Genomic DNA, 14,925 nt, shown 5'->3' with positions numbered 1-14,925 from the left:
AGCAACAATATATATTGTGTTGTTTAACTTTAAAATAACGTTATACGAGGACTACGCCGACGGGTTACAGAATAAACTCAAGTCTTAATACTTTTGGGAGTTATGTTATATATTCTGTTGTATTTTTTATAGTATAAGCCGATAAAGGAGCTCGCGGATCACATGATGGTAAACAATCGCCGCATGGATACCCGAAACACCAGAGACGTATGACCAGAGGTATTAAACATTTAAATGTTTTTGGGGAATCGGGAATTGGGAAGATTAGACTCACATAAGTGAGTGAGGTTACCGGAGGCGAGTCGAAACACAACGCAAGCGTTGTTTCACGTCGGTTTTCTATAACTACGGTCGAGCCAGCCCATTGGTGCCGAAGCAGGCTCAAGACATTTAAAATATTATTATTGATTACCGAAATCTAGCTCTGTAATAATCTCACTGTTTTAAAAAGCTTAAAATTTTTCTAAATCTGTCACTGAGTGGTAAGCCATAATGTGCTCCGTATAATGTTCTATCCTCGCTTGTCCATTCAAACGTTGATAGAGATCACTCTCGTGCGATATGACCGCCATTCTACCCTTCATGTGACATTTAACCTTTTTATGTTAACTTTAATGTCGGCAGTAAAGTATGTTCTATATTATTTCGTCCATGCTATAATTATAAAGTTGTGACCTTAGTCCATAACGTCGTGATTCCATTAGCAACAACCTTTAATCCAGATGCATGCACAATTCTCTCAGTAAGGCTTCAACTGGGGACGAGCGCGCCTTGTTAGTGATGTTCCCAAGTTTTGTTCGCAAAGAAAAAGTAACAAACTGGAGGTAAGTACGTCTTTTTTAAGTAAGTATTGTCCCCGAAGTCGGAGAATCGTTTAGCAATTGAATTGTTGCAGGGAGCAAGAAAATAGGTTTAATGCGGAATTTATAGAGCTCACTGACTTGAGATAAACATTCATTTACCGAGTCTTTAACTGTTTTTTGAAACAGTCGCACTTCATTTCCAATGCGGACCGCATTTTAAATAGAATTATTGTATATCTTGGCTCAAAGAAATAAAAACAAAATAAGCAAGGAGTGGAGCTAAAGTTCACCGTGAGTACTAAAAATAATATTGTTAGTATACGAAGAAAATATTTACCAACAAACAACAATATTTTATTCATACATTCCATCAGAGAGCCTTAACAGCTGCTCAATTGATCGTAATATCAAACGAAAGACCCTAAAAAGCTAATGTAGCGAAACAACAGCAGCTACGATATCCAGTAAACTATCACATGTCATTAAATATACGCATAATACGTCCATAAGTGAGTTTGAAAATGAAACAAAAAGCCGGAGATTACACACAATCCCCGGCGCGGCTAGAAGTACGGTGACTCGCAGAAAGGTTAACAAAAAGCGAGAAGGGTCGCCCTCTATAAGTTAACCAGGTGTTTGGTTAGTCGCGGCAAAAATTCGCCAAGTTACCGGACCGACATATTTTTGCGGATAATCTGATAAACGGCCGTATACCTACATGGAAGGTAAGAGTGAATTTGTTAGATTTTTGGCCTTCATGTTTTCTATTCACGGCGGAATAACGCAAAATGTTTCTCTACAATAAATGTTACCTACGTGAAAACGTTTTTCGTGATTCGATTAATGTATTCGCTGCAGCTTTTCAGCATACGGTTCGATTCATGCATCCAACTTTATTTGTGCGGACGACCAAAATATCTTTGTGCTGTGTTTGCACACTTACTTTTTAAACTTACAACGTAGACGCGATGGTATCCTTCAAGATATGCGTTATTATACAGGGAAAACATTCATTGGAACCAAAACAAGTCAGGTAGTTTTGACAAGTCTGTTCCAAAAACTAAAACTTGCATTGCAACATCTCTCGTTCAGAGATTGTGTTATTGAATCAAACATTGAAAACATAGTGAAGTTACCGAGTTACCTTCCACTGTACAAACATCAAAAATAAACTTAAAAGCGTATTTGTGAACCGTTCGATTGTGAATGGACTTATTTGATTTATTAATCGTTTAAGTGGGCAAATTCAAGGGTCAAAGGGTCCTGCCGTAGACCAATATTTTTGCTGCTCCGTTTAGATTACAGCGACCTTAAATTTACTCCAGGGCCCAACTTTAATAGTGGACGATTTATCAGGACTTTTTGTGGAGATACGTTAAAATAATATTGTATGAAATAATCTTGTGTGTGTCTCTCTTAATAATACACGAAGGGAATAATTTTCTGCTACGAATCGTCTCCACACGTACCTATCTGTAATTAAATAAATGAGCATCCATTGCTGTTACTCGAGTTATTAAAAAACATATCCGTGCTTTGACGTAGCTGCAAGAAATTCCCATTTAAATCCTGGTATTCGGAGTGTACCCTGTATTATTTACTTGTCGTATTCTAAAAGAATTTCATAAAAGTGCAGGCAATATGTCCCGCACATAGCTAGCTTATAAAAAATGTCGCGTATTTTTGTTAACATCGTCAGTATTACTTTCGAATGCAATCTAAAATATTGTATTTTTAAAAACTGGACATGAAGCGGGATTTTTCCGAAAATTCACGAAGAGATATGTATTTTTCTTTTTCAACAAATGCTACTGGGAAAATTGTGTTTTGCTAAAATTCTTTGATGTGATTTTCTGATTATGGCGATACAGTTTTTGTTACTACAGCTAACAATAACGAAGAATGAATGACGTAGAGTTCCCTGACATTCTACAGAGACGGATGATAACAACAGATCAGACTTCAGCGGCCATCAATTACCTACTTAAAACCTCTTTCACAGGAAGCTGAAGTATCGTCAGCGGGGGCCATTGTGTGGAGCCACCATTATGTATTTTTTCTCCCCATTACGGCATATCACAGAGCGAGATCTAATATATAGCGGCACAGGTCCCGGCGACGGTAGTTTACGACGCGAGTCGATACAGATAGCAGTTCCGATACTCGCTACTTTAGAGGTTGATAGCATCGGTCACCAGCACACCTGATTTATAAGACTTGACCGTCCCTTATGACCTGGCCACCATTACGGGCGCACGGAGCAAAGTTTTCGTGTTAGTTGTTGATCTTTTGTTAAAGGGCTTTGCGTTAATTATGTTACGAACAAAGGTAAGGTTTGCGTTAAGTCAGCTTTGGGAGAAAGCTGTTGTTATGCGACTGGAGCAGTGAAATGTGCTCCTGACGGTTATATAAACCAGATAGACATGTTTGTTAATGTTTTTGGTCTCGTTCAGGTATTTACTCGTGTGCTTGTAGTGCGCGAACTGAGCTCTCAGTCGCCATTCGACATGCTTTGTAGTTCCAAATTTTGTTTAGGTTTCATAGATACAGCAACGTAGATTGAAGAGAACGTGATAATATTTGCTCTTGTAGTGGGATAAACTTTAGTTCAAAAACTTAAATCCCATACAATAAATTAGTACTATTCATAACTAAAATAAGCACTGATCCTATTAAAAACAAGAAAAGTTAACGAAAACGTACGTCTCTTACTTCAAACGTAGTTATCTAACTTTTGTTTCTTACTCAACACAATATAGGGTGGACGAAAATCTTAATTGAATAACTTTGATATCGTGAACTATACCTAAGCAAAATACATAATTATAAAACTAACCGTTACTTAATACCGACGTAGCATTTATTACTTTATTTATACCATTTTAAAATTCAATTCCAATTCCCAATATCAACAAACGTGGATCTTAAATACATTTTAAATTTCAACCTATTGGCCAACCAATAACCGGGTGAGAGTCGTACCGCACAGAGTATAGAAGTGAACCTCCGGCGGCACTCCCTGCAATTCGATGGCACAACTGGCATCCGTCCAGTATCGCAATGTAGACCACTCGAGGAATGCTTATCTGTCCCGACTTACGTGGAAATATATCACGCCTTTGTCCGAACTAATGTTTTAAGCTCAACGTAAACATCGTTACATAAGCCACTGCTAATGCCGGCTGCAGGCAGACTCATGGTGAGTACCCAAACCTAAATAACCTAAAATTAAGTTATCAAGCCCTGACTTTCAAGCTTCAACTTCGTTAACATGTCAAAGAGAAACTAGTGAGTCATCCAAGATTAGGTGAACTCATAAAAGATGGAGATACTTAGAGGAAAGTTATATTTGCTTGAGAAACAGCCAAGTAAGTTACGATAATCTTACCTTCCGACCTTTTTCCAATCACTCATTTCCAAGGTCCGACTGAAATTGATATCCGATCGAGATTTCTGATAGTACTGATGAAATGTTTCAATTTAAATGTCATGGCGCCGACGGCAGAGTACTCGGAGAAAGTTTCCTACTTACAGCTGTGCCTTTGACTGGCTACTCAACATTCAATGGTAATACTGATGCAATATTTTTGATTGAATTGTATATAACACATTGAAGTACTTCGACACACGAGTTAATAATAGCCACAGCTCCTAAATGTGACCTAAGTTTACAAAAAAGACAATGTTTTTGTAACTCTTTGTTGGTTTCTAAACAAAGGTCGGTATGGCTAACCAAAAAAACAGTTTACATTCAACTTTAAAAAAATACGCAAGTGGTCCGAGTGAAGGGCCGCGGGAGTAATAAATAACACGAGCTGTGGATGTTTACCTAGTGCTGCTGACGGAAGCTACGCGTAATGTCGGATTCCGCTGCGTCGCAGCCGACGCAGGGTGTTCACGCACGTGCAGCCAAATGACGATCGCTCCGAATTCTCGCCGGCGCTGCGACACGATTTAAACAGCCGGATCCGTTCCCTGAGAATTGTGTCCGTACCGAGCTGGGAATTAAACGAAGTATCTTTAAGTCACCGTAAAACTCTGCGATAAGATTCCAAGCACTTTCGGGCAATGAGTCGCCGGATAGCTTTGCGACGGTATTTTTAGTCCATTTTAGGCTAAACTCGAGATATATTACCGTCATTAGCTTTGCAAAAGTATTTTTGGGACTAGGACGTATTTTTATCGCTTAAGCCTCTGTTTTGAACACAAAAGCAAGCCGTGCAGGCCGCGCTCCTATGTCTCTTTTCATACTTTTTTATTAGGTTTTCGGGGTTCCGAGGTCTACTCGGATCCGTAGTAAAGCGATTATTGCTGATTTATGGGACTGTCAGCCTCGTTTTATTGTGGCTCATAGCTGACTCATAGAGTCTAGAGGCTTATGGCTCTTGCGGGTAGTTACCTCATCCGGTGCGCGCTGGAGTGTACTGGAAATTACAATGAATAACACACACGAGATTATTTTTACTAGAAAATAAAAACACGCGCTTTGTATGCATGTGTAATTACAAAACAAGATCAGTTGGTTCTGACTGCAGCGCACCGCTGCGTTGCTATGTGCTATCGCAGCGATAAAGCGAATCGTTACTGCTAAAAAAACAAGTCGCAGATTGCATTTTAAGTAAAAAATTACTGACTAACTAAACATCATCCTAAATGTAACTATAGTACACAAGAATTTACTGACACAAAATCTGATGTGTATATAAACAGAGCATATTAAAGGATTTCGTATCTGTAAGGAGCTCTCAAAGTATCAGGTTTCTAGTGCTAATTAATAGGTAGGCTTTGTGGCTGATATTACGCATTCCAGTTAGGATATCGGGTGACTAGGAAACATAATCAATGGACGAAAAGATCGGACATAGAATATGTGATTTAGTGTCACGAGTGTCGAAATTGGTGATACAAGTGTCGAGAGCTGTGTCATAAATGTCAGAGGCTATAGAATACACACATCAATATCACATCAGCCAATAAGTGACTGGCCACTACTGACAAAGGGCTCTTATCACACGGAAAGTTTGAAATTAATCACCACGCTTGCTCTATGCTTTGGCAAACTTAGAAATTACGACGATGATTTTTTTCCTTGACTGTTTGTCAGTGATGTCTAAATAATCTAATATAGTAATATATAGTATAGTATTGATACTAACTATAATATTCAAATTCGCTGTTCATGTTCTTACTTCTATACCGTTTAAATGACTCTGCTCAATAACTAAACAATACTATAGGTCAAATGCGGGATCACTTGACCAACCAGAGAGATCTTTATTACATTAAAGTCAATATTGACCTTTTTATCGCCAGTTAAAAATAGAACACAGTTTCGACCTTAACCACAAAAACTCTTGTTAAAACAACATACCGATAAAATGTTCTTTGAAATTAAAATTCTTACCATGAAACGAGGAAAATAGAGGATTAAAACAATAAAATGTATTGTTAAGTGAAATAATCCCAAACGCTATAAACGGCGAAAGTATTAAGATCAGTAATTCAGTATGCTAAGGGCGCGCCGCCCATACGTCTGGGACCTTACAATGTACACTTTAAATGATTCTTTCCCTTTATTAGTTTACATTACAAGCCAACAAGCAACTTGTGTCACTATGTAACACTGCTTTAACTTGATTAACCCCGTTTCACTTGCTATCACATAATACAATGTCAACCTTCATTCCCTCCACACTAAACTGAAACTTATCCCCTTGGGGTAAAACACAGAATCCTATAACATTAACAAATAAATCACTTAAATAGTTGAGGTGACCATTCGTCAATGTGGATCGAAAGTAGGCTCGATTTTCACAGATTATTAACTCCAATTACTCTTTAGTGACGATTGGGCGTCATTGGAAAGTATACTGTGTGGACTTTGTGTAAGATTTATATTTGAATAGTGATAGTTTTGTTTTATATCAAGATCTTGCATAATGTAGTAGGTTTTAACGTCGATCGATTGGATTCAATGTGTAAGTTTGGAATAATGGATTTAATTGTACTATAGATTGTTATAAGGTGGGTTACCGATTCCATTTTAGCTCAAAATCTTAGTTTCAAGGTCGTCTGCGAGTTATTTGTAGAGTATGTACTATTATTAGAATTGTTTGCCAACGACCTGCCTGGATGGACATATATCGACCAGATTGACGGTATATTAAAGAAGGGCTAAATCAAAAGTACCCTTAACCGACCAGCATGCATGAATATAATGATAATTATTGTTGATGAAGCGTAAGAAGAATGTAAGATTTGTAGCAATTAGCGTTTCATTGTCTTGTCCACCTCATCGCTTACCGCCAGACGAGATGACGGCCAAACCCTATCCTATATGTATAAAAAAATGTATGTTTGTATGTGTACCTATGAAGATGTGGTGACGACAGAATCGGCAGAGAGAGCCCACGCCTTTTCTTGTAGCGGGTGCATACAGAACTGACTAAGGGAATACACACTTTATACCACAATTTATCAATTTTACTCACTGAAAATGTATAAATATAAACTTAGTTTAAACATATTTTATTTTCGTTTAGCGTATGATCATTTCTCGCAAACGTGTTATTTACCGACCGGAGTAATCGAACGTCAACCTATCCATCACGCCCATCACTCCACAATCACTATCCATCACAACATAATCTGACATTATCATATATTTTCTAGCGATTTCCTTTCGCTTGATTATTAAAAACATAATAGAAGGTACATTTTCATAATATATTTAACAACATGTTTTATTATCCCCGTAAAAGAGGACAAAGGTGCACATAAATACAATTTAACACCAAAAAATTCCAATATCATCGCTCGGGAACCAAATCCTTTACTATTCGACCAACAATCCAATAATTTCAGAAACACTCTGTATTCGCAATGACTTCACCGCCTCATTATCCTGCGCCTACACTGATCTAGAAACAAATGACATCGAACTAGTTCGGCGAGTGACGTCACAGCTCATTATATACCACTTTGCATATAGATTGGCCGTGATGGAACAGTCACGCTAGAAGAAAGGAAACTCATTTACTCCGAATTTGTCTTTGTGAATTACCAAACTATTAGTATTAGGTTCCCGTAATTACAAATTGAAATTACTATGTTCTTTGGATGTCAAACTAAACAAAGCGTGTCCTAAAACTAGTGAACGCAAATTGACAGTGTAGGTTAGTAAGAAAAGCCTGACAACATTGTGTGGTACCTACATTTTGTCTAAAAATGTTGTGTTGTCCTAGGAAGGTTGTTGGAGTCAAATACTCTCTACCTCCAAGAAACCTGATTAACTACACAGTACCGTTCCCAAAGGAAATAGCTAAAAATAAGAAAGTTGTTTACATCCCCCCTGGAGGTCATAATTAAAGCCTTAGACATCTAGAACAGAGCCAGAACCATAACTATTAAGTATCTCGTTACTAAAATAACGCGGCTAATAAAAGTCGGCTAATCGCCGAATAAAAATCGATTTTGTTGAGAATGGTGCTCACGATACTGGAAAACTTGGCACCGCTGTGGCTACCTCTTATGCATAGTTCATTGGAAGAAATGCATAGAATTGAAAAATGTAAGCACCTCGTGATTCTTTTATTTCCTCAAGTGGCCTAGAAAGCTTGTGGCGAAACGTGGCCGTGGGTGGTCAGTGCCTATACTGTGAGCATTGCAGCAGTTACATTGTTCAAGAAACAAAGCAGAAATATATCACGTGCCCGCATTGCATTTTATGGGCGACCATCTTTCATTACGATTTAAATCTTATATGAAAGACGCCGCGTTTATATCTCGCCCACAGCACCAACAAAGCAGGAACTGTTACTCTGTTGCAATCAAATGTTTTCCTTTGTGGTTTAGTGCTTACACTCGTCTTAATCAACGTTGACTTTGACTTTGATGTTTAATTTATTCAAGCGAACGTATTTCACCAATATAAACATCAACTATTGTACGAACGATATAACTAACGCGTGTATTGTTTGCAGTTTTAGTACAAGTTTAAACAACTGCATAGTGAAACACTGGTCATTAGAAGTGTAGACATAATTTACTCGGTACGAGTATACCGCTGCACTCGTACAGCATTCAGTAACAAAACTAGCGTTACCCTAACATAGTTAGATACTCGTATTCAACAGTATCTCTAGTCTAACGGGAAGCTGACTCGACAACATTGATGCATCTACTTCGGCACTAATAAATAAAATTGGCGTGTCTGTTTGTTATATTGAAATTACTGCTTTTTAATACATACATGTGAATATACATACGATACATACACGAAAATATTTTTTATTTTATTTTTGTCTATCTTTTTTAGCAAAACGGCTATGGCTAAACCGATTTGGACAGGACTTTTATTGACAGATAGCTAATTAAAAAGTACTAGCTACTTTTATTCTAGAAAAAATATTTAGATTAAAAAAAAATAAAACACGATGTTTTAACACAGTTTTTGTATGAAGACAATACCAGCATACATATAAAACCTAAATGTGTCTTAATGATACTAGTGTAGAAAATTTACACTTTTCATTTAGCAACGGTCCCGTAGCAATTTGCTACGAAACTCGTAGACACGCGGCATTCAATAAAACCGTAGCCAATCTTGAATTGCTGTAGCGTTCACTTGTCTTTTTTTAGATAAGGCCTCTATTTCAGTACAACAAGCGTAGTCGTATCTTATTTATTATATTATATTTACTTATGTACGGTACTGTACTTGTTTGGAACGGCAACACGTAGCGATGTGCTACGAAACTCATAGATATACGCAGACAGGATTATTGACAAAAGTCTTTCATATATTTCTTTTTTTAGCTTAGTACTGTTTTATCGTGTTCGTTGATATAGATTTTTTATTGTAAAAATGAACTCAATGATTATTTTTAGAAACTATTTATAGCATAATTATTTATACAAAGTATTTCCTTATTAATCAATTTCCCTTACCATCCTTCTTTATTTATTGTAAAAATACACTTGACAACATTACAGCAGGCTATCGTATTTCTACTTATAAAGTATCCAATGCCCGACCACAGAAAGATCCTTTAAAAGAACGTTGACAAGTGACAATTATAATTTGTAAGAAGTCACAAAATGAACGAGATAACGGCCGGAGTCCCGAGGGAGGCCAGGTAATACCTCCTCACTCCAATATATCATGCTTGAGTAGCTAACAACGAATTAATGTATCATTGCTAAGAGCCTCTCAAGTTAAATTTGCTTGAGCTGCTTAATTAAGTACATAACATATTGCGTGAGAAATTTCGTACATTTTCAATTGTTGTTATACCAGATTTTAGTATTTTAATGGATGTATTGTTAGCTGTGCTGTAATGAAATTATCTTTATTATAGCATTCTGTGTAGCTAGTAGAGTGGAGCTCAAGGGTAAATTATAGCTACGCGGACCAGGCGGTCTTATGCTTAGCTACGAGGCAGCTACGAAGTTGCTACGAATTTGCTACGAGACAGCTCCAAGCCTGAGACCCTCGTAAAGCAGTCAGCGCTGGTTCTTTTACGAACATCTGTGGCTATCGCAACGTAACGTATGGTCGGGAGCTGAAATCTGATAAAGGATTCTAACTAAGCATGTTTTATCACCTGCTAGTGAGTCCTAGGATGGTGGTGGTTTGCTTCATGTTTTTATTTATACTTAAATATTCACAAATTATATCCATTCGAGAAAAGTATATAATAAATAACAGTAATATTGCAGATGTTTCTTGTCTTTTTTTAATAATAAGTTAAAATTTCAGAACTAAGATATGTTAACCAAAACCTAGACGTACTGTGTCTGGAAGTGACACCCAAGAGTTTGGAAACTTTAGAGAGTAATTCCAGTTCTGGTCGGTATATAATGCTTTGTGAGAGTTGATGGAGGTCAGTTAATCAGCCTGTGACTGAGCCTAACCTGAATATTGTCTGAACTTTGGACTGCGCAGTTGGGGTTGTGGCTGGGCAAGTGGCTGCCGTGCAGCGAGTAGGGAGTTCGATTCCCGCACGGAACGGCTCTTTGTGTGATCCTCAAATTGTTGTTTCGACTCTGAGTGCCATGTGTATGTGAACATGTTTGCAAACGCAACCACGTTTTTTTGTAAAAAAAAACATAACTTAGTTAGGTTATACCAAGTAGCTAGTAATTATTTCATATAAAATTACAAAAGTATTACATAATATATTCCATACACAAATATTATAACCACATTTCGGTATTCGTATAGGAAAAGACCACGAGAAAAAGTAAATGAGTACCTACATACCAATCGACAAATATTATCCGGGTAGTAACAAAATAACCGATATTTTATTATACGCCATTTTAATAAATATTCTGTGATACTTTATAATTTTATGTTTAATTAAAATTAATAACCATTTCTTAGAATACGAGAATTAAACGTATGTAGAATTAATATTAATTTTACACCAGAAATAGTACATTTATGTACACAGTCTATTTTCAGTTATCTATGAAATTCTATATCAAATTCATACAGCAATGTTTACTAACCAAACAGAATATTTGATTTCTCGTAACATATTTTATTTCTATATGTAAAATGTGTCAATATACACGATTTTCAGAATATTTTATATACCAGACACCATTAAACCATTTAACATATTTCAATGCAATTATTCGAACCTTATTACATAATGAAAAGCAAATATGTATTATGATTTATTTCATTATAATTAATTATGTTGAGAACAAACATTTTGAGGTTTTATTATATTCCATGATCAGTGTTCAATAACTTTTCCCAGCGAAATGTATGAAAGCCAAAAAAATATAGTAATAACTGTAAAGCCCGTTTTATGAATATGAGAGTCGGATTATTACAAACATATTTCTGAAATTCAGGTGCTGCACACAATCAGCGCTGCTGCTGCCAATCAGCTTATTTATTCTTATCTCGAATATTATTCGGAATATTTTTGAAGCATAAATTAACAGGGACTACATTTTTCTGACAGAGCCTGGGCAGCAGCGCTCTTTGATTAACCTGAACCTATTAAGGTCTTCAACAGACCTGCTAAAAGTGAGGATTACAAGAAACCCCTCTTAAGTACAAGAGGTTCATAGTCCAGCTCAGGACTGTCCAGTGACAAATCATCAGATAATAATGACATATTTTTTAGTAATATAAATAGTATATGACACTCATAAGAGTAACGAAAAGAATGCGGTACTGTGTACAAGTTTGTATACATATAAAAAATAAAGAAAACTATTGGTCCCATTTTTACGACGGATTCTCGACCATAAATATATTGTAGTAGAGATCATTGTGTGTTTTATTAAGTCCATACGAGCATGCGAGCATCGCGATACTCATAACTTGGGAAAACTTTTGTATCGTAAGTAGAATACTTTTTCGTGTCCATAGTATTTGAAGTACAAAGGAATTTGTACTTTAGTTTTAAAAAAATAGGGATTAATTTGTGAAAATAATTGTTTAAAACCCATATTATCTCTTCGCTGAAAATTTAATTAAATTAAGCGCAAAAATCAACTCTATTTCTGAACATGTACTCAAACTTTGACCTTTTCATCCGGTGGCTAAATCAACTCAATTATTTCACGTGAAAGTACTAACGAGCTCTATATTACACTCAACTATTAGTACTAAATCATATTAGTTACACTACAGTTCAGACACTAGAAATATAATAATACTCTGTCAAAAACTTATTTAGCCGATAATAGATACGCAAATGTTTAAACTTAGGAAATTATATACCAGAGATTATTCGAACATTTTCTAATATACAACAATAATCTACGGTTAAGCTAGAACTTACTTGGCTTGTCCAGGTCACTGATGAACTCCTCGGTCTCCACATATCCTTGGATCTCATCAGCAAATACCATCAGCACCAGCCATAACACTCGGACCACACTCACTGACATACTAGCACAGCACGAGGATCCCATCGTCAATACAACAAGCACTAAACTAAAACTAATTTAATTTCCATCAACATTTTCTTCCCAAGTCCGTTCTAATTTAAATTAAAATAAAGTACTACGTTTAATCCATGGAAAACTTGTTGATCCTGCTTTTTAATTAAAACTCACTTTTCATTGAGAACGAATTGAATAAATTATTTGTTTAATTCTGTTTGAATAAATATTAGTAGCCGAGTAAAACAAACGCACGACACGTGTTGTACGACTGTAAACAAATCGCGTTTTGACAGCGAGCTCGCAACGCGTAGGGCAGCGTGCGTGCGTCTCAACGCCGCGGGCAACACTGATCGAAAACCGATAGAGAGCGGCGGTAACAATCGCACTAAAATATATTTTCACTAATTTTTCAAAAGTTATACAGTTTTTGGCTTTGTGTATGTTAATTTGGCAAACGTTTATAAACTTGTTGGTTAACTTACCAATGATTCGAGTACTAGACACCGAAACGTTTACTTTTATTAGACGACGCCGGGCAATCTGTAGCCTTTGTTCTTAGTAAAAACAAGCGTGTATGTTATTCTTTGAAATATTTTCTTTATAACTCTGTGAGCGGAGATAATTATACATTCACACCCATCGTATAATTTTACAAGTAGGTAAGTACATAAATACAAGTTTTATGGTAATATAATTCAAAAGTAACGGAACAGACAATAAAGTGTTGAAAGTTTCGGGGAATATAATAAAACACTTGGAGGGAAGTTTGCTTAAAATTGGGTCACAAATATCAGAGGTTAGCTGTCACCAGCAAAACGTCTTTATAAGTTGGTGAGTTGGTGAACATTTTAGTTCAGTACCTGCGTAGCTAGCGCCGGGTAATGTCTGGCGAGGTGGATAATGTTCCCGAAGTCTGCACTAGTACTACTGTGTGTCAATGCGCGCTAACGTATGGCAGCGCGCACCAACAGCTGCTGCATACAAAAGTTTGTGCATCAAATAAGTATCACAACGTATCGCACAAGTGAACTTTGTTCAAGCTCTCGTGCATTGTATATTAAAGATAAAGAATGTTAGTGTACTATGACCTGTCTTACTGAATAATTTAAGTTACTGTCATGGGCCACAATTCATGGAATTTTTCTACGTTTTTCTTCGTATATTTTTCTATTTTCGTAATACTACAGTCACAACACCGACCATACGTAACCTGAGCATTTGTTTTGTCTATATACTCCCTTTTAATGAGTGCGTAGTATATCATATTTTAAGAAAAATGGGAAAAGATTAATGGAGTCAATGATAGGAAAATAATTCGTGGAAAGAATGTTCTCTCAATACTTTTTTCGATTTATCAATGACGTAAAAATGTTCCTCAAAGTTTTTGTAATAAAGTTTTATAAGTTTACCACCGACTCTGGCGCGGTGTCACTCGCTCTGCTTGGCTCCTGTTGAAAATAATGTTTTTTAAACTAGAAAAAAATTCCTACAATTTATGTATTGATAACTTTTTCATAAAATCAATAGTTTTTGGCGTACGAGCGCCGCAAAGTAAACTTCGATAAATGGACTATCCAACACAAAAAGAAATATTATTTTAGGACCGCGAGTTCCTGGGATTAGCGCGTTAAAACAAACAAATATACTCGTCAGCTTTATAAATTAAATACATTATTACATACCTATATTAGTATAGATTTCTTTAGAGGTAACTACAATAATTGTAACACCAAAAGTATCACAGGGTATGTTGCTGACCGCACAGAAAGTTGACACATGTCACACAAGCAGCTCGATCTGTTATATGTAAAAAAAATATTATTAAAAAATTTCATTTAGGTAATATTATACTCTTTTTTTATAATAACAAAAAAGTCCCAAAGATATAGGATATGTTTAGTGAAACAATACGAGAGTTCCACAACATTCACACGTGAACATAGCAGATTACATCTCACGCAGCCCGAGCCCGCTCGCGGATCCCGACCGACAGTGGAAACATTAAAAGGGCTGATTATATAAGCGTGTTGTAAAAGGAACACTCTTCAATATAATAACATACGAACATATCCCGGCGAATCTTCCTAAACACGACTTAGGGGGACTTACACGGGTCTCACTTATTTTATTACTGAGTACGCGAGCAAATCGTCCTGCCCCAGGCTGGGAGAGTAAAGTACGTTATATTATTAGCTAAGTAGACAAA

General features: G+C 36.4%; 1 protein-coding gene across 3 annotated transcripts in view; it reads right to left on the bottom strand.

The window, feature by feature from the left end:
- Positions 1-13,051, bottom strand: part of LOC118275872 (protein turtle) — a 124,043-nt gene extending 110,992 nt beyond the window's left edge. For all 3 annotated transcript variants that reach the window (XR_007705525.1, XM_035593988.2, XM_035593989.2), the window contains exon 1: positions 12,614-13,051. Coding sequence is in view for 2 of the 3 variants with exons in the window: in XM_035593988.2 (XP_035449881.2) it covers positions 12,614-12,746 (133 nt within the window). In the remaining variant the exon portion in view is untranslated. The remainder of the gene's footprint in view (positions 1-12,613) is intronic.
- Positions 13,052-14,925: the final 1,874 nt, after the last annotated feature.

Source organism: Spodoptera frugiperda, chromosome 8 (genome assembly GCF_023101765.2).
Source record: "Spodoptera frugiperda isolate SF20-4 chromosome 8, AGI-APGP_CSIRO_Sfru_2.0, whole genome shotgun sequence".
NCBI classification, from domain to species: domain Eukaryota; kingdom Metazoa; phylum Arthropoda; class Insecta; order Lepidoptera; family Noctuidae; genus Spodoptera; species Spodoptera frugiperda.
Note: the sequence above shows the minus strand (reverse complement) of the source record. Positions and strands in the feature narration are given on the sequence as shown.